Source organism: Girardinichthys multiradiatus, chromosome 2 (assembly GCF_021462225.1).
Source record: "Girardinichthys multiradiatus isolate DD_20200921_A chromosome 2, DD_fGirMul_XY1, whole genome shotgun sequence".
In the NCBI taxonomy this organism is placed as follows: domain Eukaryota; kingdom Metazoa; phylum Chordata; class Actinopteri; order Cyprinodontiformes; family Goodeidae; genus Girardinichthys; species Girardinichthys multiradiatus.
This window is the reverse complement of record NC_061795.1, coordinates 47,214,900-47,235,824: the sequence shown is the minus strand read 5'-3', so window position 1 is coordinate 47,235,824 and position 20,925 is coordinate 47,214,900. Positions and strand designations below refer to the sequence as shown.

General features: G+C 39.7%; 1 protein-coding gene across 2 annotated transcripts in view; it reads left to right on the top strand.

The window, feature by feature from the left end:
- nlrc5 (NLR family, CARD domain containing 5) overlaps window positions 1-20,925 on the top strand; it is a 48,159-nt gene that overhangs the window by 22,716 nt on the left and 4,518 nt on the right. For both annotated transcript variants that reach the window (XM_047385380.1, XM_047385375.1), the window contains 32 exons: window positions 467-550; window positions 876-959; window positions 1,054-1,143; window positions 2,390-2,470; window positions 2,972-3,055; window positions 3,161-3,244; window positions 3,558-3,647; window positions 6,169-6,216; window positions 6,307-6,336; window positions 6,423-6,506; window positions 6,591-6,674; window positions 7,603-7,692; window positions 7,903-7,962; window positions 9,203-9,295; window positions 9,381-9,464; window positions 9,642-9,731; window positions 9,817-9,882; window positions 11,325-11,408; window positions 11,713-11,796; window positions 11,907-11,993; window positions 12,090-12,149; window positions 12,468-12,509; window positions 13,232-13,315; window positions 13,402-13,485; window positions 15,906-15,980; window positions 16,109-16,192; window positions 16,279-16,365; window positions 18,612-18,710; window positions 18,810-18,893; window positions 20,330-20,413; window positions 20,584-20,667; window positions 20,771-20,854. In XM_047385380.1, the coding sequence (XP_047241336.1) occupies window positions 467-550; window positions 876-959; window positions 1,054-1,143; window positions 2,390-2,470; window positions 2,972-3,055; window positions 3,161-3,244; window positions 3,558-3,647; window positions 6,169-6,216; window positions 6,307-6,336; window positions 6,423-6,506; window positions 6,591-6,674; window positions 7,603-7,692; window positions 7,903-7,962; window positions 9,203-9,295; window positions 9,381-9,464; window positions 9,642-9,731; window positions 9,817-9,882; window positions 11,325-11,408; window positions 11,713-11,796; window positions 11,907-11,993; window positions 12,090-12,149; window positions 12,468-12,509; window positions 13,232-13,315; window positions 13,402-13,485; window positions 15,906-15,980; window positions 16,109-16,192; window positions 16,279-16,365; window positions 18,612-18,710; window positions 18,810-18,893; window positions 20,330-20,413; window positions 20,584-20,667; window positions 20,771-20,854 (2,532 nt within the window). The remainder of the gene's footprint in view (window positions 1-466; window positions 551-875; window positions 960-1,053; window positions 1,144-2,389; window positions 2,471-2,971; window positions 3,056-3,160; window positions 3,245-3,557; window positions 3,648-6,168; window positions 6,217-6,306; window positions 6,337-6,422; window positions 6,507-6,590; window positions 6,675-7,602; window positions 7,693-7,902; window positions 7,963-9,202; window positions 9,296-9,380; window positions 9,465-9,641; window positions 9,732-9,816; window positions 9,883-11,324; window positions 11,409-11,712; window positions 11,797-11,906; window positions 11,994-12,089; window positions 12,150-12,467; window positions 12,510-13,231; window positions 13,316-13,401; window positions 13,486-15,905; window positions 15,981-16,108; window positions 16,193-16,278; window positions 16,366-18,611; window positions 18,711-18,809; window positions 18,894-20,329; window positions 20,414-20,583; window positions 20,668-20,770; window positions 20,855-20,925) is intronic.

The following is a 20,925-nucleotide window of genomic DNA, read 5'->3' as shown; positions in this document are numbered from 1 at the left end:
CCCTGTCTGCGTTGTCAGTTTCCTTTTGGGACTATGCTCCTAAAATAAAGTTTTTAAATGCAGAAAATGATAATAAATGCACAAAATAAACATTAATACGAGACATCAGTGGAAAGACACTGCCTGGTTCTCTAAAGGCCTGTGCAGCTTTTACACTCACAAAACAAGGACAAACCAGAGTTTGTGCATCCATCTACTCCCCAAGGCACTGATCTAAACGGGAGATGCCAAAATAATCTGTCGGTTTGCTGATATCGAACAAGACATTAGGCATGAATTTTGTTAAAAACCTTTCAAAATTTTCCTATACTAATAAAATTATTGCAATTATCAGATTTGTTTGATATTGCTCTTAGCAATAAATATAAATAAATATATAGATGTAAATAGATGTAAACTGCACTGCAACTACTTGGCTACAATCCCAAAGCTGTATTCGTCTTAAATCCTATAATATTTTTACTAGATTATTGAATCAGAAGTGGACAAAGGCTGACATGCAAAACCTCGGCAAGTCGCTGGCTGGCTGCCCCTCCCTCTCTGTGCTGGAGTAAGTCACCTCAGACACACCTCTGCTTCTTTAGAGAATCTTCCAGATTTTTGGAAACATTTTGTCCAAGCATGTTTGCTTGCATTTTATTTTTGCGTATTTGGATATGCAGAACTTTGTATTCCTATAGATTTCTACTGTTCTTACTTTTTAAATTTTTTTGTAAACTGAAGCATTTCAAATTTAAAATCTTGACAAAAAAACCAAGGTAAATAATGAAAAAACTGTAATAACCGCCAAACCGGTAGAATCAAGAAATCACTTAAGCCAGGTTGGTTTGGTTCGAAGCAGTGTGTTTGACTTATTGTCTGTTTGTGTACTGCAGTTTGTCTGGAGGCAAGTGGGATGAGGAAACTTTAAAAACACTGACTCAGTTTGTGCCAAGGTTCAGCATCACTGAGAGGATCATGTGAGTCAAAACCACCATCCAATAAAACAATAAATACACATTAAATGTGGAAATAAGCAGCAAGATTGAGCTTTTTTTGTTTTTTTCATGTCAGCTTGAATGGTAGCTGCTCATCAGTGCAGTGTGTGGTGGCTGTCACTGCTTTGCTTTCGGACTGTCCTTCTGTGACGGACATAAACATCAGGTAAAAAAACACGTTCAGTGTTCACAACACAGCCTCCATGATGTAAAATCACATTAAAGGGGATATATCATGCTTTTAAATCCTTCCTTTTCACACTTAAATCATTCAGTTGTGGTCTATATAAAGTGGAATTCAATGCTTTGGTCTGAACTCCTTGTTACTGTAGCTTCTCAGCCTCCTCTTTTACCTGTTCTGAAGTCACTCTGAGAGCAACTCGTTTTGGTGCCGTCTCTTTAAATGCTGTTGAGTCACTTCACACCCCAACCACTCCAGCTCAAAGAGCGCTCCTCTTTAACTCCTTTGGCCAGTTTTGTAGTTTGATAACAGAGACACAATTATCAAACGGCACAGAAACTTTTTATTCCCAAACTGATCAAAAGATGTCAACAACTGAAGACTTGTCCATCCAGCCTTACATATTCGAGCCAAAGTCTGACCTAGAGCAAGGGCTATCAGGGCAATGTCCAGGACGTCATATACACACAATAAATTCTTGTCTAAAATAAAGTTTGCTGTCATTTTAGCGTTATGTTCAGCTTACCACTTTGCTGCCATCGTTTCCATAGACAGAAGAAAATGACCCCTTAATCAGATGAAGTCTTTCAGCAACTCCTTGATACTGGAGGAGGTTGCTGAAGAACTCGTGCTTGAAGTGCTTCACGCAAACAAAGAGGAAAATCCCCACTGATGTGGGAACATTTCCATGAAAATAAAAATTAACCAGGCACTTCCAAGACATTCTGATGCTGGTGGATGGTGTAATAAACTGTGTGGGTTAATACACCCAACAACCAAACATTTAGACTTATCCTCTTGCATCTTTGGCATACTTGAGCTTGGACTACAAAATAGCAGCGTGAAATAAAAATGGCGGATACACAAAACTGTAAGCAGGAAGTTCATGACCTCGTTTAGCTGTTCCGCAGCAAATACTGTGACGTAACAATTCAAAATAGGTAAAAGAGAACAGAGAAAACTGAACTGATTGAAAAATATGACCCAAACTGAATATAAAGATATCTCCGCAACACCTGGAGAGACTCATGTTAACTTTTCTGCACTCCTACAGACAGTAAACAAATAAATATATTTAAGGGCTAAAAAAGTGGATTTAGCTGGATATGTCCCTTTTAAGCCATCCTTGGGCCACCTGATGCCAAGTTTAATGTAGTTGTTAAGTAGCTGTAATCAGAGACCACAGAACCGAATCACGGGCTCCTTAACTTTACTTTTCTTTACTTCACAGACTGCAGGATCCAGCCCAGGTTTCTGTTGTGTTTTCTGGAGGGAGAGAAAAGACTGCAAATGTTTTGTCTAAAACTCTGTGGTTTGTATGGAGATATTTTTACTCTTACAGCTTTAGTTTCAGAGCTACAGGTCTTTATTATTATTCAAAGGTTAAGTAATTAACCTGAAGATAATTGTTTCACCTTTTCAGCAGTAAGTTGTCCTGATCTGCTATACTTTGATTTTGGTTAAGTAATTTGTGTCTGATGGAGGTTTAGTGATTTGCCTTTGTTTGCATTTCTGGTTATTTCAGTGCAGGGGTGGCCAACTCCAGTCCTCCAGAGCTACTATCCTTCAATTTTAAGATGCATCTTTTCTCCAACACACCATAAACAAATGACTGAATTCCCTCACCAGCATTCAGTCATTCAACGCTGCAGAGGCCTGGTAACGAGAAATTCATTTGATTCAGGCGTGGTGGAGACGGATGTGTGTAAAAGTTGAAAGATGGTAGCTCTGGAGGACTGGAGCTGGGGATCCCTGTCCTAGTGGTATTATTGATATAATAAAAACATTAATATAACTTTGTTTCCTCTTTCAGCCTCAGCTGCTGTTATCTTCAGCCCAATGACCTGGAAAGAGTTTGGAAAAGTTTGGGAACGTCCTCTGGTCTCTCTGAGTTGGAGTAAGACACAAAAAAACGCATAAATGGCCTCTAAAACGGCTACCAACACACCTCCACTCAACACACCGAGATTAACAACAGACTCTTTTTATTTTATGATTTCAGCCTGTCTTGCAACAAGTTAGGCGACAAAGGACTAAAGAAGTTGTTAGACTTCCTGTCTCGACTAAACAAAGTCCAACAAGTGAAGTAAGGTTATCAGCTGAGGTTATCTGATCAAACTGTCAGTTGTTAGGTCTACTGGTTGGTATTGTTGTAAACTGAATAAGAATACTGGGATTATATTGTATGGGTGAATTTAGTATCATGTTTCATCTTCTTATATTAGCCATGTTCATTCTTTGTGGTTTTGTTGCATCAACAGTGAGGCGGAAAAAACAGGGCTGTTATTTTCTTAGCAAACCGATTCCAAACAGGCTTTATGTTTTCCCTCTGAGTGTCTTTTCCAAACACAACTCTGTGGTTTCCTGCTTCATCATATTTTTGTGTTTGGGTTTTTCAGTTTCAGCGACAATGGCATCAGCATTGATGGAGTGGCTATGCTGGCAGATGCTTTGTCCTCCAGTAACAGATTAACACACATTTACATAAGGTATTGTCTCATTTACATTTTAGCCAAATATTTGATTTTAATCAGAGTAGAACCTGTCAGTTCTGGTTGTTTAAAGCAAATTCACATTTAAACATTGGAGGCAGTTGGGGAAAATACAACTAACAACCCGAAAGAGTGGTTGGATTTAGGTATAATTTGGTACAGATGAAAACGTTCAATGAGTAGATGGATAGACTAATACACTGCTCAAAAAAATAAAGGGAACACTCAAATAACATACTAGATCTGAATGAATGAAATATTCTCATTGAATACTTTGTTCTGTACAAAGTTGAATGTGCTGACAACAAAATCACACAAAAATCATCAATGGAAATCAAATGTATTAACCAATGGAGACCTGGATTTGGAGTCACACACAAAATTAAAGTGGAAAAACACTAGAGGCTGATCCAACTGTGATGTAATGTCCTTAAAACAAGTCAAAATGAGGATCAGTATTGTGTGTGGCCTCCATGTGTCTGTATGACCTCCCTACAACTCCTGGACATGCTCCTGATGAGACGGCGGATGGTCTCCTGAGGGATCTCCTCCTAAACCTGGACTAAAGCATCCACCAACTCCTGGACAGTCTGTGGTGCAACGTGACGTTGGTGGATGGAGCGAGACATGATGTCCCAGATGTGCTCAATCAGATTCAAGTCTGGGGAACGGGCGGGCCAGTCCATAGCTTCAATGTCTTCATCTTGCAGGAACTGCTGACACACTCCAGCTACATGAGGTCCAACATTGTCCTGCATTAGGAGGAACCCAGGGCCAATCGGACCAGCATATGGTCTCACAAGGGGTCTGAGGATCTCATCTCGGTACCTAATGGCAGTCAGGCTACCTCTAGCAAGCACATGGAGGGCTGCCCTCCAAAGAAATGTCACCCCACACCATTACTGACCCACTGCCAAACCGGTCATGCTGAAGGATGTTGCAGGCAGCAGATCACTCTCCACGGTGTCTCCAGACTCTGTCACGTCTGTCACATGTGCTCAATGTGAACCTGCTTTCATCTGTGAAGAGCACAGGGCGCCAGTGGTGAATTTGCCAATCCTGGTGTTCTCTGGCAAATACCAAGCGTCCTGCACGGTGTTGGGCTGTGAGCACAACCCCCATTTGTGGATGTCGGGCCCTCATACCATCCTCATGGAGTCGGTTTCTAACCGTTTGTGCAGACACATGCACATTTGTGGCCTGCTGGAGGTCATTTTGCAGGGCTCTGGCAGTGCTCCTCCTGTTCCTCCTTGCACAAAGGTGGAGGTAGCGGTCCTGCTGCTGGGTTGTTGCCCTCCTACGGCCTCCTCCATGTCTCCTGGTGTACCGGCCTGTCTCCTGGTAGTGCCTCCAGGCTCTGGACACTACGCTGACAGACACAGCAAACCTTCTTGCCACAGCTCGCATTGATGTGCCATCCTGGATGAGCTGCACTACCTGAGCCACTTGTGTGGGTTGTAGAGTCTGTTTCATGCTACCACGAGTGTGAAAGCACCACCAACATTGAAAAGTGACCAAAACATCAGCCAGAAAGCATCGGTACTGAGAAGTAGTCTGTGGTCCCCACCTGCAGAACCACTCCTTTATTGGTGAGTCTTGCTAATCACCAAAGATTTCCCCCTGTTGTCTATTTCATTTGAACAACAGATGTGAAACTGATTGTCAATCAGTGTTGCTTCCTAAGTGGACAGTTTGATTTCACAGAAGTTTGATTTACTTGGAGTTATATTGTGTTGTTTAAGTGTTCCCTTTATTTTTTTGAGCAGTGTATAAAATAACGGTGAAGTGGAAGGAGAATGATACATAGATTTCCAATTCTTCTCAAAATAAACATCTGGAAGCATGGAGTGCTCTTGTCTTTAACCCCTCTGAAGACAAATGAACAGCCTTTCACTGAAATTACAGCACAATGTTTTTTGGGAGATTTCTATCAATATAGAAAGTGACATTTTTACCCATACTTTTTTGCACAGTAGCTCAAATCATGTAGATTTGATGAAGGATGTCTGTGAACATCCACTTTCAAATCTAGCCACAGATTCTCATTCTGCAGCCCATCCAGAGTTACCATGGGCCTATTAGCTGCTTCTCTGATTAATACTCTCCTTGCCCAGCCTGTCAATTATAGACGCCCATGTCTCGGTGGGTCAACAGTTGGTCCATCCTGTTTCCATGGTCAAAAGAAGGATTGAACAGAGCTCTGTGAAATGTTCAATGTTTTAAACTTTTTCAAGCAAACCGTAAATTTGATCCCATTCAACTTGCAAATGGACCCTTTTATAATTCCATCACTGGTCTGCATCTGGAGGAAAGCATGTCCAAATAGGACCCCTCTGGGTGCTTAACTTGTTTTTTACCTTCATTCTAACTAATACCAGGAAATCCAAAGCAATGCTACTGTAAGGACTGCGCATGTTGCAATCATCTGTTATTAACCATGTTAGCTACTGTCAAATGCTGTTCAGTATTTAGGATTTTTATGACGCAAATCACTATTGTTTTTTTTCTGTTCATAAAGTGATGGAGGCAAAGACCAGGTGATGCTACAGTTCAGCTCTGACAGAAGGTAGAAACAATGTTTCTGTAAAAACGTTTATATTTACCACTCCATCACCTTTAAGATAAATGTTTTTTGCTTACTTTTCTCTCATCTTAGCCATGGCAAACTAAAGACAAAGTTGTTCAGGTACAGTAAGCTGAAACATGGATGAAGAGCATCTTTGGAACCACCTAAACAAACACAGAGCTGGAGCTTTTTCTTATATTTTTCAGAGTTAACAAAAGCTCCCTGACACCATCTGATGTAAACAAAGTGTGCAGGAAACTGGTCCAGTGTTGCCTCAGTTTGGAGTTAGAGTGAGTCTAATCATTGTATATATACTCGCTTTTGATTAATATCATGACTGTGCAGATGCACATTTAAATTCTTCTGTGCTTTAGGTTTACTCAGTGCTCATTTGCTGAGAAATCTATCGAAAATATGCTGAGAGTGTTGCCAAAGATGTCATCGCTGCAGAGACTAAAGTAAGACTTATACATCCACAGGGAAGCCAAAAGACAAATCATAATTCAGGTTACTTTCCTATAACTTTCTGTGCACTAATTCCAGAACTTACATAAAATAGCATTTGAACACAGGAAAGAAACTTTAAGGTTCTGGAGGGTACGAGACCAAAAGTCATTTCAGTCATTAATACTGCCCAGTCCCAAACAAGACCATGTTGTTGCAGAAAGTTTATTATTTCCGGGAAGTAGGCTGATAAATTTCATAAACTAACCTACAGGCTTTGAAAAGCAACATATACGTTTCAAGAAGAAAATCCTTAAGTTCCAGAAAGCAGGCAGTAATTTCCAGAAAGTACCATTTTAATCTCTGGAAAGAACCAGTTACTAAAGTCAACATATATTGCAGCTCAGTCTCAGAGGTAAGTCCCAGAAGGTAGAGCTTATGTTCCAGAATGTACTGTCTAGTCCAAGTTCTAGAAAGTCACCTTTAGCTCCCGTAAAGTAACCTGAAAGATCTAGAAATTATCAGGTTACAAGCAAACTCATAATACAGCCCAGTCCCCTAAAAAGACAATGTATGTTTTGAATTAAGTCATTTGTATTTTCCAGGAAAGGAAGTCTATAAGTTCCAGAAAGTAACCTGTGAGATCTAGAAAGCAAATTGTAATGTTATAGAAAAAAACTGTAAATTTCAGAAAGTATTTATAGTATTGCATTTTTCTCGTTTTTAATTGCATCTGTCTGTGGAAATGTTGGATTTTGCAGAACTAAATGATGCTTATTACTTGTTCAATATAAACTAAAGACGCATGTAATGTTTCTATAGCTTTTAACTGCTAACCTATATGTGAAAGTATCAGATCAATCAGATTTGAAGCTTTTTTTGCTAAATAGCTCTTCTTCCTTTAAATTTAATTAATTAATTTAATTCTTCCTTTGTTCTTAGTGTTAGTTACAGCATCACGTCCACCACTGATGCTCTGACACTGATCAGCTGTTTCCCTGACAACCATCGAGTCTCATCAGTGGAGCTCAGGTGCTGCTTTCACTTGTTTTAGGTGCACCAAGGAATCTATATACACACATTTAAAAGTGTTTTTTTTTAGATTTTATGTGTAATCTTGTCATCTATAGCTACAACTAACAAAGGTGCACAGTATCAGTATCAGTATTATTTCAGGGCTTTTTGTTTTCCATTTTGTCAGTGATGATGTTTAGCTAATCACTGCTTTTAACTCTTCTTTAGTCCACAGGGTGAATCCTTCATTCATTTTGATGAAGTTAAGGCGGAACAAGTGAACTGCAGGTCAGCAGCACACACCCTGAGCTCCTTTTTTTCTGCTTTCTCTAACCGTTTTTTCTCAGCTCATTGCCTGACTAACCGATTATTACTGAAACAAAAAGGCACATTTAGCCTGGTGTGGTTTAACTGTTACTTTCACTGCCGGTGTGGTTTGTATGAAGGTGATGTGTGTGGTGTGAGGTTGGCTCAACTGTAGTCAAAAACTGCAGCTAAACTCGTTTTAAAGAGCAAATAGGCACAACTTTATGTTCTCATAACAGTTGTTTTAAGGGGTGTGAATACAGTTGTTTGCTAAAGTATTCACACCCTTTAAACTTTATCACATTCAAATCTTAAATTCAGTGTATTTTATTTTAATTTTATGAGACAGACCAGCACAATGTAATGGACAAATGTGAAGTGGAAGAAAAAAGATTTTTTACATTTTTACAAATAAATAAAAAATCTAAAAGATGAAAGTTCCATTTGTATTCCATTCTCTTTACTCTGATACCCTTAAATAAAAATACAACCAATTACATCAGAACTTCAGAAGGCATTTAATTAGGTATTAGATTCCACCTGTGTTTCATTTAATCTCTATATAAATTCAGTTGTGTAAGATCCTCAGCGTCATGAAGACCAAGGAACACAGCGGACAGGTCATGGAGAAGGTTGTGACATTTAAAGCAGAGTTAGTTTCTAAAACAATATTCCAAGCTTTGAAGATCTCACAGCGCTCTGTTCTATCCATCATTTGAACATTGAGAGAGGACGGACCAACTACAGACCAACCAAGACATGGACGTCCACCTAGATTAGCAGGCTGGGCAAGGAAAGCATTACTCAGAGAACTATCCAGAGTGCATCCATGGTAACTCTGGAGGAGCTGCAGAGGCCCACAGCTCAGGCAGGAGAATCTGTTATAAATGATACAACAAGCATGTAGAAGAAGGTGTTGTATTGAAGTGAGACCAAAGCTTCAAGTTAGATCATGTCATAATTATGTGTTGCAAAGCTGGAGACATATCTCCTAATTGTAGCTGTAGTTATAGTAAAGGTGATTCTACAAAGTTTTGACTCAGAGGGGCTGAAAACTAAAAACTATGAGAAACGCTAGTTTATTTCCTGTCCATAAGGTACGGTTACTTTTGTAGAGTACTGTGAATAAAAAACAGAATAATATACAGCATTCTTTTGATTTAGGTCACAAGAAGAGGTTAGATAAACACATTTATTTATCTTTGTGTGTCTCTGTTCTCAGGTTAACAGATTTTTCTTTCAGAGGAGATAACTTTGTTTTATTGGACAGACTGCTTGATATCCTGCAGCAGGCCCCACAGCTCTCTTATATCGAGTATGAACCACAACAAACAAATCCTTACTCATTATCTCGAAAACACAACCACACAGCTACTTGTTTTATGCTTTTTCTGCTGCAGTTTATCAGGAAACCAGCTGGAAGATGAGGGAGTGAGACATTTATTGGAGTCTCTGCCAAGGCTCAGAGTCAGCAGCTACATTAAGTAAGATACATTCATCTTCATTTGTCTTTTAGTTGCACCTTTAGTATGAATAGGCTAGGCAGAGAGCACTAAGAAATGATGCACTTACACTGAAATCAACCTCAAGCAGCACTGTAGAGCGCAATATTTTCCATGATTAAAAATAGTCTCCGACCTTTGACATTTCTTTATTTTTAGTCTTAGTAAGAACGGACTGAGCCAGATGGGGCTGTTGGATGTAGCCAGAACACTGTGTACCTGCACCAATGTTTCTGCTGTGGAAGTCAGGTAAACCCTCGGGTGTTATAGCAACAAATAGGACGAGAAATCTTCCTGTCTTCTTGTCCGGCAACTCTGTTGTGCTTTCTGACAGTTTGGGAGAAGAGGAAAGGTGTCTCATCTGGTTTAGACAAAAAAGAGGAGGTGAAAAAACTCTGAGGTGAGAATCTGTATGATTACCTAAATCTTTCTAACTTTAATGTGTTTGGGTTTAAAAGACGGAGGTACAATTCTACCTAACTTTTAGATGCTTTTCTCGACACTCCTGAACCACAAACGTTTCTCAGCAACTGACTGGGGATGCTAATTTACAGCAGCAAATCCAATCATGACAGACAGAATCAACCCTTTAATCAGTTAATGATACTTATTAGCAGCCATTATCAGTTGGCTCTTACATTTCCCTTTAAAGTAGCAGTCCTGTCAGATTTGCTTGTTTAATTCTATTTTTTATTTGTGTTAAATACTTTCAAGGACATACAAAAGCACCAAAACAGAGAGCAATGAAGAACAGATTGAGTGGCACATCAAGAGAAAAAGGTGCAAAAGTTCTAAAAAGTCCACAATGAATTAATGAACCATGTTTAATTAATAGCGAGAATGCACGTTACAAAACATGCCAGAATTAGCCATGAATGCTAGTTTTTAACAGTTTAATATTATTAAAATGTCCACAGGTTAAGTGAGATGATCATTGAGGGGGTGAAAAAGGTCACAAACAACCACAGGAACTGGCGATCAGGTTTAAACATTTTCATATCAATATAGTGACAATTAAAACCATTAAGAGGATTTGTAGGGCTTCCATTTTATGTATTATTAAATAATATATTTAATATTTTACACATTTTGTCTCAATGCAAAGGTCAGTCTCTCGGTAACATACATTTCCTGTACAATCTGCAGCCATTCTGAAGCTGCTGGAGACTCATTTTTCAACCATTTTCGGGTTATTTCCTTTTTACTTCCTGTCAATAAAGTCTGCAGCAGATATCTGTCTGGTTTCTGTAGCTATAATGGTTTATCAGGTTTACCAGATAAATTACAGTGAAGTGCAGATCCATATTTATCATTACTATCTGTATAATGTCTTCACCACATGTGAAACGTATGTATGGACACCAGGACATACTGGTCTCTTCCTAGAAGCTACACCTGGTCTGGCTCTGTGTTTAGCTGTGGTACCTTCCTGGAGGCGGACATCAGCTGAGCTGCTGCTGCCAACAACTTCATGTTCACCTTCAACAGATGATACACTTGGCCCTGTTTTTCAGTGTTTAACCTTGTCTCTCTCATATTTTATGAATATGTTTAAAACAGGCTTTTCTGTGAACAGTGGTACTTGCCTGAGAAACTGTGGTTCCTGGGTTTTTTTTCAGAACTTTCAGGCTTTTTTTCCCCATTGTCCAGACTGAACTTTGTGATTTTCATGCAGAAAACAGTTAAAGCTGTATGCCTTTGTGTCCTTGAAGCTATTTATGAGTGCTCATTTTAGATTCTGATATTACAAGCTTTAGGTGTGTATTAAAACAGTTATTAAATAAATACCTTTTAGAAATCAAGTCTTGTTTATTGACTCTTTTCTTTCTTTTTGTCCCCCAGTGTTAGAGACAGCACGCTGCAGCGAGACCATCTGCTCATATTAGCAACGATTGTGTCCAAATGTCTCAGTTTGACCAATGTGGAGTAAGTTTTTCTCAACTTTAAAAACACTTTGGAGGTTTCATAATAAAGCTCATTGTTTTTAAAAAATATATATTTTTAATAGGTGATCGCTTCTTTGTAAAACACTGTTAATTTTTATATCTGACAATGTATCTTATACTACCTGCTACCAAAGAGTAAAAAACAAAATACTTTTAAAAACAGAATTTTTCTTGAATCACTGAAACTAAATCATTTCCATTGTTGCTCTAAATTAGAATGTATTTAGCATTTAGATGTAAAATCGGAAATAAATAAGTTCCTCAGTGCCTTTATTGTTGCACAGATTGAGGAACAACATGCTGGAATCAGAGTGGATTGAAAGCTTTGTGACAGTTTTAAACTTAAATCTAAGAGGATGCGCCATCAGGTGAGAGCACAGTTTATTTTTTACTAAATTGAAGATGCTAAGCTGGTGTTACACCACTGAAACACGGCATGACGACTGACGACATGCTGCTGCTCTTTACTCTCCATCAGCATTGAAGAATGTTGGATCGGCGCCGAAGAGGCTGTACATCTACTGTGTCGGTGTCTGCAGCTCAGCAAACCCGTCCAAACCATCAGGTGACAACCAGAACATACACGTTGGCCAAATGTTAAATTCAGCATGTTAGCATGTTCAGGATGTGTGTCATTAACATGATCAACTTTGTTTTTCAGGATTGACCACACCAAACTACAGCTGGTTCTGATGAACAGCACTGAAATGAGCCAAGCCGGGTACTGACTGTAAACGTCACACATATTCATATTAGAAGTGCTCTGTTACAGCTTGCCATAGTAAATATTATGAAATAAAATATTTGTTTCTATTTTCATAAATGTTATTAACTTTAGTCATCACCGTACAGAAAAATATTCTGGAGTTCTCTAAAATTTTAGCCCCTTATATCCCAGTTTAAGTCACATAAAAGTCACAAAACTTAATTTATTGTTCTCCATCTTCTATATGGTGTTTTGGGTGGGGGTAACATTTTGATCAAGTCTTATTTTTCATGAAAACAATAATAGACTAAACTGTTTCTTTTTTTCTACTAGTGATTTTTCACTTCTAGCTCAGTCAGCGGCTAAAAATATAAGGTAAGTAATAGATAAGGTTCATGTTAAATTTACATGTAATGTGCACCTAAAATGTTATTTAAGTGGAGCATTAAAATCTTTACATTCTGTTGTAATAAAATCTTTATACATGAATAAAGAGAAGATCAAACAGGTAACCTCTCCTCTCCTCTCCTCTCCTCCTCCTCTCCTTTCCTCTCCTCTCCTCTCCTTTCCTCTCCTCCTCCTCTCCTCTCCTCTCCTCCTCCTCTCCTCTCCTCTCCTCTCCTCCTCCTCTCCTCTCCTCTCCTCTCCTCTCCTCCTCCTCTCCTTTCCTCTCCTCCTCCTCTCCTCTCCTTTCCTCTCCTCCTCCTCTCCTCTCCTCTCCTCTCCTCTCCTCTCCTCCTCCTCTCCTCTCCTCCTCCTCTCCTCTCCTCTCCTCTCCTCCTCCTCTCCTCTCCTCTCCTCCTCCTCTCCTCTCCTCTCCTCTCCTTTCCTCTCCTCCTCCTCTCCTCTCCTCTCCTCTCCTCCTCCTCCTCCTCTCCTCTCCTCTCCTCTCCTCTCCTCTCCTCTCCTCTCCTCTCCTCCTCCTCTCCTCTCCTCTCCTCCTCCTCTCCTCTCCTCCTCCTCTCCTCTCCTCTCCTCTCCTCTCCTCTCCTCTCCTCTCCTCTCCTCTCCTCTCCTCTCCTCTCCTCTCCTCCTCCTCTCCTCTCCTCTCCTCTCCTCCTCCTCCTCCTCTCCTCTCCTCTCCTCTCCTCTCTTAGTTTCTTCAATAACAGACTGAATGTGGATGGAGCTGAATTACTCTGTTCTCTTCTGCCGTCATTGCCAAATCTCACATCTATCAGGTGAACATTTTCATAGTTTCACACCACAGACCATCACATGTTTTATATTTCCTGCATGAACAGTTTCTTCTTGTTCTCCTCTGCAGTGTTGGAATCAAAGACAGTTCTGTCTCTGTGGTTGAGGAGATCTTGCACGTCATCCTGATGTCTACATCCATTCAGTGTTTAAAGTGAGCATTAAAACACAAGCTCAGTTTCCTTATTAAATATTTTCTCATTGCATTGCATTACTGTAAAGATAAAAATTTTTCTCAATTGCCAAAACACTAAACTCTATTCTCTGAACCAAATGTTCAGTGGCCCAAACCCACTGATTGAGTCAGTCACTCTTTTGGCAAAACCATAAACCATTTTCACACAACTTGCCAACACATTTCCATTGTGATGCACCTGTGTTGCGTAATGGTGAACACAGGTGGCAAAAGTCACACACAGTTAAAGCACAGGTGTCACCGGTTGAACACAACAACTGAAAATTGATTACACTTGGGGCCAATAATGTGAGGGGACATATATAAGCCAGTTCAGAGAGCACTGGTTTGTGAGGCACTACAATGGATAGAAAGCTGAGAGGAGGAGTTTGTGTTAGAAGCGGTCAGTGAAAACGAAGAACAGTAATATCTAATCAAATCAGAGCTACTGTGATTGATCATGTTCTTGTACATGGTATGAGCATGAGGGAGGTGTAGCTGAGTAATGCACTTCTCATTTAAATATTTGTGTACTTTATTTTTACGTAGGCTTACTGTATGCAAGTGCTAAATACACAAGTTTTTTGTTCTGCAACATGCATTTAGCCTACAGTGAACAATAAACATTTATTTCTACAGCTTCATGTCCTGAGTATTGTATTTTCTATTTTTCTATGTAGTGTTTACATACTGCTCAGTAGTATTTTTAATTTTGGTTGACTCGGGGCACGATTTGACAACAGATTTTAATTTTGAGCACAGATTGAACTGCTTTTAGGTGAGAGATTGGTTTTGCAAGAAGAGTTTGAGGTTTTGTGAATGTAGCTTGAAAATTGGGTTTTGTGTTCACAGTTTGGAGAAAAGGAGAGCAGCTTTTGAGAAATGCATCTTAGCAATTGAGAAAAACTGTAAAATACAGCTCCTTTTAGCTATTGGATGTTTTTTCATGCATCAAGAAAGAAAAGGTGGATGACCCAGTTTGGACCAAGCTTCATGACTCCAGAATACTTTGTTATACAGAGATTTCATGGCGGACTTAATGACTAAAGTTCCCGGAAACTGTGGCTGTAAAGCCAGCCCAAATCAACAGCCCTTCACCACTATGTATGACTGTTACAAGGTGTTGGTTCTTCCTAACATGGCACCGTACATTATGGAAAAAATCTCTAGTTTGGTCCCATCTGTCCAGAGGACATCATTCTAGAGGTCTCATGGTTCATTCAGGTTCAACTCCATAAGCCCGAGTGATATTCCTTTTGGAGGAAAGAGGTTTCTCCTTCCACTGTTCCAGACAAGCATTATCCAGTCTTTTGTCCTAAATGTTGTGCACAAACTCAAACTGCTTACAAGCTGCCTGAGGCCTGCATAGTCTGAGCTGGAGTTCTTGGGTTTTTTGTGATTTTTCTGAGCACTGTGTGCTCTGGACTTGATGTGAATTTCCTGTGACGTCCACTACTGGGAAGGTTGGCAACTGTCAAATATTTTCCTCTTGTGAATAAACTTTCTTTCTGTTGAATGATGAGCTTCTGGATCAGCTTCTGATAGTTTGGAAAAAACCTTAGAACTCTGCCCAAATGGATGGGATGCAACAGTTGCCTTTTTAAGGTCATTGCTGGTGTAATTTGGTGATACAAATTCACTTAACGTCCACTACTATACTGCTGCTTTGCAGTAGATTCAGATCTGGACACAATGGGACAGCACTCATCATCAGTCAATGTCTCCTGGTTTTGAGGTCCCCCCAAAGTTCTACCCTGCAGGTAACTGCAGTTTCACAGGGAAAGGTGAACCCATAGTCTGGCTAATGCCAGTTGTTGAGAAGTGCAGGATGACAGAGTGTTGTACAGAGTTCAATACCTGAGTCTATATGTCCTACATGATACACATCGCAACAATCCCTCATTGATGTGTTTTATCTTGGGTCACCTAATGCACCTGTTGGTTCGTGGTTCCAATGTTGGGCTTTGGTAAAATCTGTACACCCTTTATTCTGGGCAGTTGCACTAAATGACCACTCAGTCTCATGCAAAGCAACAGGGCGACACTTCTGTGAGTCTGTGAAGTGCTGCTGATGCGTCTTCAGTCGGGTCGTCTTGGTTCACTGTTGGATGATCCATCAACTGCTGACGCCATTATTGCTCCACTTGTGATGCTCTCAGTTGGCCATTCATAGCAATAATAAATAAAATAAAATGCCTCACATACCCTTCATTGATCTTCATGTAAATCATTCCTTCTTGGTACTAAACCTTTATTCAGAAAGCTTAATCTTTAATACGTTGATGTCTAAAATGTTCACTTTAACTCTGACAGTAAATATTTTGACCTGAGTTGATTCTGATCTTTATGAGTTTTCATAAAACATCGACTCATGCAAACTCATTCCCTCTCACCTCCAGCTTGTCGGGGTTTTTTATGAGTGACGCAGCAGCTCAGACCATGATGAAATTGTTGCCCCGCCTTCGATCACTCAGGTAAGCACATCAGTTAGTGTTCAATGAACAGAATAGTCTGTTGTTCTTCCATGTAGCGTATTAAATGACAGCGCACCTGTCATTGAGTAAATGAACAGCCATGTCTCTCTTTAACTTCTCCACGGCAGCATGTCGCATTGCGTGTGGTCAGCAGCTGGAAGGCTGCAGCTTTTCGAAGCACTGAAGAAGTGCTCTGCTTTGGAAGATCTTTGGTAAAACCTCAGTTATTCCGATATTATCAACTTTATGTAAAACTCCAATGTTCTATTTATGAGTGTTATGACTCCTTTTTTCCAAGCCTGGATGCAGCGATGCAGCTGAATGAAGACTGCTGGAGATGTTTGGTAAAAGCTCTGAGGAATATGAATTCTTTACAGATTCTTGAGTGAGTAACAGTTTCTTCTATGTGAGCTGTTTAATTTGACCAAAACCATCATTGCTGTGTGGCTTAAATCTGATGAATTATAATATATATTGCTTCTACATACAGTGTCTTTATACAGTGTATTTACAACCCTAAAACATTTTTACATTTTCTCAGGTTATAACTAAAGACTTTTATTGGAAGACCAACAAAAATTTATTACAACGCACACATACTACATAATTGTGAAATGGAAGGAAAGAAAATAATAAAAAATCGAGTATTGCAGTGTGTTTTTGTATTAATCCTCCTTGGTCAATACTTTGTACTACCACCTCTCGCTGCAATTAACTGTATATCTTTTGGATTATGTCTCAACCAGACTCAAATCTTTGCCAGTTTTTGCAGAATAGCTCAAGCTCTGACAAACTGGATGCAGAGCTTTTGTGAATGTCAGTTTTTAAGTCTTGCCACAGATTCTTAATTGGATTCAGGTCTAAACTTTAACTGGACCATCCTACTGGAGGAATATGCTTTGATCCAACCTGTTAAATTGTAGCTTTGCCTGGGATTGTTGTCCTGCTGGAAGGTGAACCTCCTCCTCAGTCTCAAGTCTTACTCTAACAGGGTTTCTGCCAGGATTGTCATGTTTTTACCACCACAAATTTTCCCATCCAGTCTGATGGGTTTCCCTGTCCCTGCTGAAGAAAAGCATCCCCAAAGCATGATGCTGCCATCATTACCAGAGAGGGTGGTGTGTTCAGGGTGTGGTGGACACACATAACATTTTGCATGCAGGCCACGTTTAATCAAAAGTTGCAAACTGCAAACAGGATTTTTAATGGCTATCTTTCATCAATGGCTTTCTTTTCACCACTCTTCCATAAAGGTGAGATTTGTGGAATGCACAACCAGTAATTGCCACGTTGACAGATATCCCACTCAAGCTGTGGAACTCTACAACTCCTCCAGAGTTACTTGTCTGCTTCTCTGATTAACACACTTGTTGCTCAGCCTGTCAGCTTAGATGGACAGTCATCCTCTCTCCATGTCCAGATGATGGACTGAACAGAGCTCTGTCAGATGTTCAAAGCTTGGGACTTGCTTTAGAACCTAACCCTGCTTCAAACGCCTCCAGATGTTTCTCCCTGACCTGTCTGCTGTGTTTCTTGGTCTTCAAAAAGCTGGTTGCTCTCTAATGTTCTCAAACAAACCTCTGAGGGCTTCACAGAACAGCCGCGTTAATACTGAGAATAAATTACTCACAGGTAGTCTCTATTTACTAATGAGGGGACATCTGAAGTTCTGATGGCTGTAGTTTGCAGCGGACTTTATTTAAGAGTATCAGAATAAAGGGGAGTAAAAACAAATGCATTCTACGTTTTTTAGATGTTATTGTCTGTTAAAAACGTTGAAAAGCATGTAGCTTTTTCCTTCCACTTCTTAACTATGTACTAGTTTGTGTTCACCTGTCACTTAAAAACTGTAATAAGTACATTGAGGTCTGTGGTTTTTACCCTAACAGAATGTGAAGGGTTTAATGTAAAGCACTTTGACAGTGAAAATGATAACATAAACTGCAACAATTCATAGAAAAGATCTGTTTTCCTGAGCAATAAAAACAGAGCTTTTTCAGGTTAATTTAATATTTTCATTTAAACATCTTAGATCTGTCAGTTTTAAACCTGATCACATGTTGCACAGCTTGGTGCTGTTCACTGATCTTTCAGCGGCTCCAGATACTTTTGTAGGATTTCCTTCCACTAAGTAATTTCACTAAGCAAGGTCTGTCATACTAAGAAGATTGTAGTAAATTGTTTCCAAATGACAAACAAATACCTGATGTGTGCATTTAGTATAAAACTGCACACTATATTGAATTGCAGTCATCATCATAGTATCAGTGTGATGAATTGCACATTTGGTCAGTGGGAAGGACTCCTGCTGCCCCTTATTCCCACACCTGTGCTTCTTTAGTGGATGAGATGCTAAAACTCACAGTGGGTGATGGGGAAAAGTGTTATTGTAAGGAAAGAAAGATGCCCAAAGAATAGCTATAAAGGTAATCATCACTGAAATAATGGTATCGTAATTAAATGATTTCTTGAAATCATGTAGCCCTAATATAGCATCTAAAAGCAGGTAACAAATATGAAACCACTTCTCCTGGGGGATTTTTTTCAGCAGTTTGATTTTGAATAAAAAAAAGAAGTTACACTAACATTAATTTAATGTGTGGATTAACTGTGTATTTGTGTTCATAAAAGGCTGAATGAAATCGTAAAACCTTCAGGAGAATCAGGAGCTGATGTTGTTCTGGACCTCCTGGCTGGGATGGAGGAACTCACACAGATACAGGAGATAGAGTTAGTTGTTTTCCTCGCCGAAAGTGATTTTGATTATTCGAAAGTGTCTGTCTTCCATGAAACAAAGATAAATTTAGTAAAGTTTGGTGTTATTTTCAGGTTGGGTGGGTGGAGGATGGCAGATAGAGGCATACAGATGCTGACTGGAATCCTTCCTGCCTGGAAAAACCTCAGGAAGATCAGGTAATGGAAACTGTCCGTCATCTATCTTCTATACCCACTTATCTATGCAGGGGTACACCCTGGATAGGTTACCTGTCCATCAGAGAGCAACACAGAAACACAGGACAATCAACTATGCACCAGTTTAAGAATCATGGGGGAAACATGCAAACTGCATGTAGTGATAAGAATATAACCCTTCACTGTGATTCTATCTCCAGATGTCAGTGTCAGATAAAGATCTCCAAATTCCTGATATTTACTTCCTGTCAGGAAAGTCCAGTTCAACAAACCTTATTAAATCAGCCGAGTCTGTCTTTTTTTCCAAACATATAAACACCTTTATTTGTCACTGCAATTATACATTCCAACGAACTTTGTCCCCGTTAGAAGAGAGCAGTGGGCTGCCACGGTGAGCCAGGGTCCTGTTTCAATCCGGGGAACTCGTGGTCCCTCCAGGATGCAAAGGCCCTGCTCTCTAACCACTAGACCACCACTCTCCCAATCCACTATACTTTATTGTACCTTTACAATTAAATAATATAGTGAATAAACCAAGGTTGGTAGTAATTGGTTACATGTACTTGACTTATGTTTTGAAACCATTTACATCTAGGAGTGTTTTATTGCACCATACATTTTACTTCTATTTGAGTAAAACATATTGAGGTAGTGCTACTATTAGTTACGTACAAAGTTTGACAACTTCACCCACCTCATTGACCATAAGAGTCAAAAAGTGCTGCAGGCTTTTTGAAAAAAGTTTTCAATTCAGCAGAAAATGAATGAATTATAGTTTGACAGAAGAACCAAATATCTGTCAAACAAAAAGACTTCATCTGATTTTTACTAAACTGAAAAAACCTGCATTAAAGAACATGATGTTGATGCATTCACAGACTTTAAGAAAATGTTTTAGATTTTAATCACAGCACAGACATTGGAAAGTACCAAAGTCTAGTGAAATCATTAAATCAAATCTGTCATGAGCTGGGCTGCACGGTGGCGCAGTTGGTAGCACTGTTGCCTTGCAGGAAGAAGGTCCTGGGTTCAATTCCCTGCCAGGGGTCTTTCTGCATGGAGTTTGCATGTTCTCCCTGTGTATGTGTGTATTCTCACCAGGTACTCCAGCTTCCTCCCACAGTCAAAAGACATGCCTGTTAATTGGTCACTCTAAAATTGCCCTTAGGTGTATGAATGAGTGTGTGCATGGTTGTTTGTGTGTTGCCCTGTGATGGACTGGTGACCTGTCCAGGGTGTACCCTGCCTCTTGCCCATAGACTGCTGGAGATAGGCACCAGGTTCCCCATGACCCATTATGGAATAAGCGGTAGAAAATGACTGATTGTTATGAGCTTGAATGAAAAATTACATTTTGTCTCACTTGCTCTGAAAATGTTGTGCTAAAACAGTATCAACTCATTCAACATTGAACATTCTTTGTTTTTCTCCTCCAGTCTCTCCAAGAATCTTGTGAGTGATTCTTCAGGAGAGAAGATGCTGGAGGCTTTGAGGACTTGCAGCCATCTGGAGGAGCTCCAGTAAGAACATATTTTCCAGTCTCTGTAGTATCTTCTTGCTCATCTGAAGAATAAATATGAATTTTTCTTTGACACTGGAAGCCATTCCAACTTTACTGGATGTCTTAATCAGAATGTATGTTATAGAAAGTTACCGGGTAAAAAAACATGTGTTTGTTCTTCTGTTCCAGTCTGTCCAGTAACCTTCTTGGTGACCTCACTGCTGCCAGAATGGCTCTTGTTCTCCCATCAATGTCACACCTCTCTGTGTTAGAGTAAGATTCTCTTGGCTACTTCTTCTTTCTATGGATTTATTTCAATTTATCCAATCTTCTCAATGGCATCTATGTTTTTAATGTGGATGTGCTTCTTATTTAGTCTTTCAGAAAACAGAATCGGAAACGAGGGCTTGCTCAGTCTGTCCAAAGCAATAATGAACCTAAAGAGCCTTAGAAAGATCCAGTAAGTCTGTTAGTCCAGGAATCTGATCTCGGTTGTGTTGAAGGAGGAATTGATGGATTTTTTTTAACCGT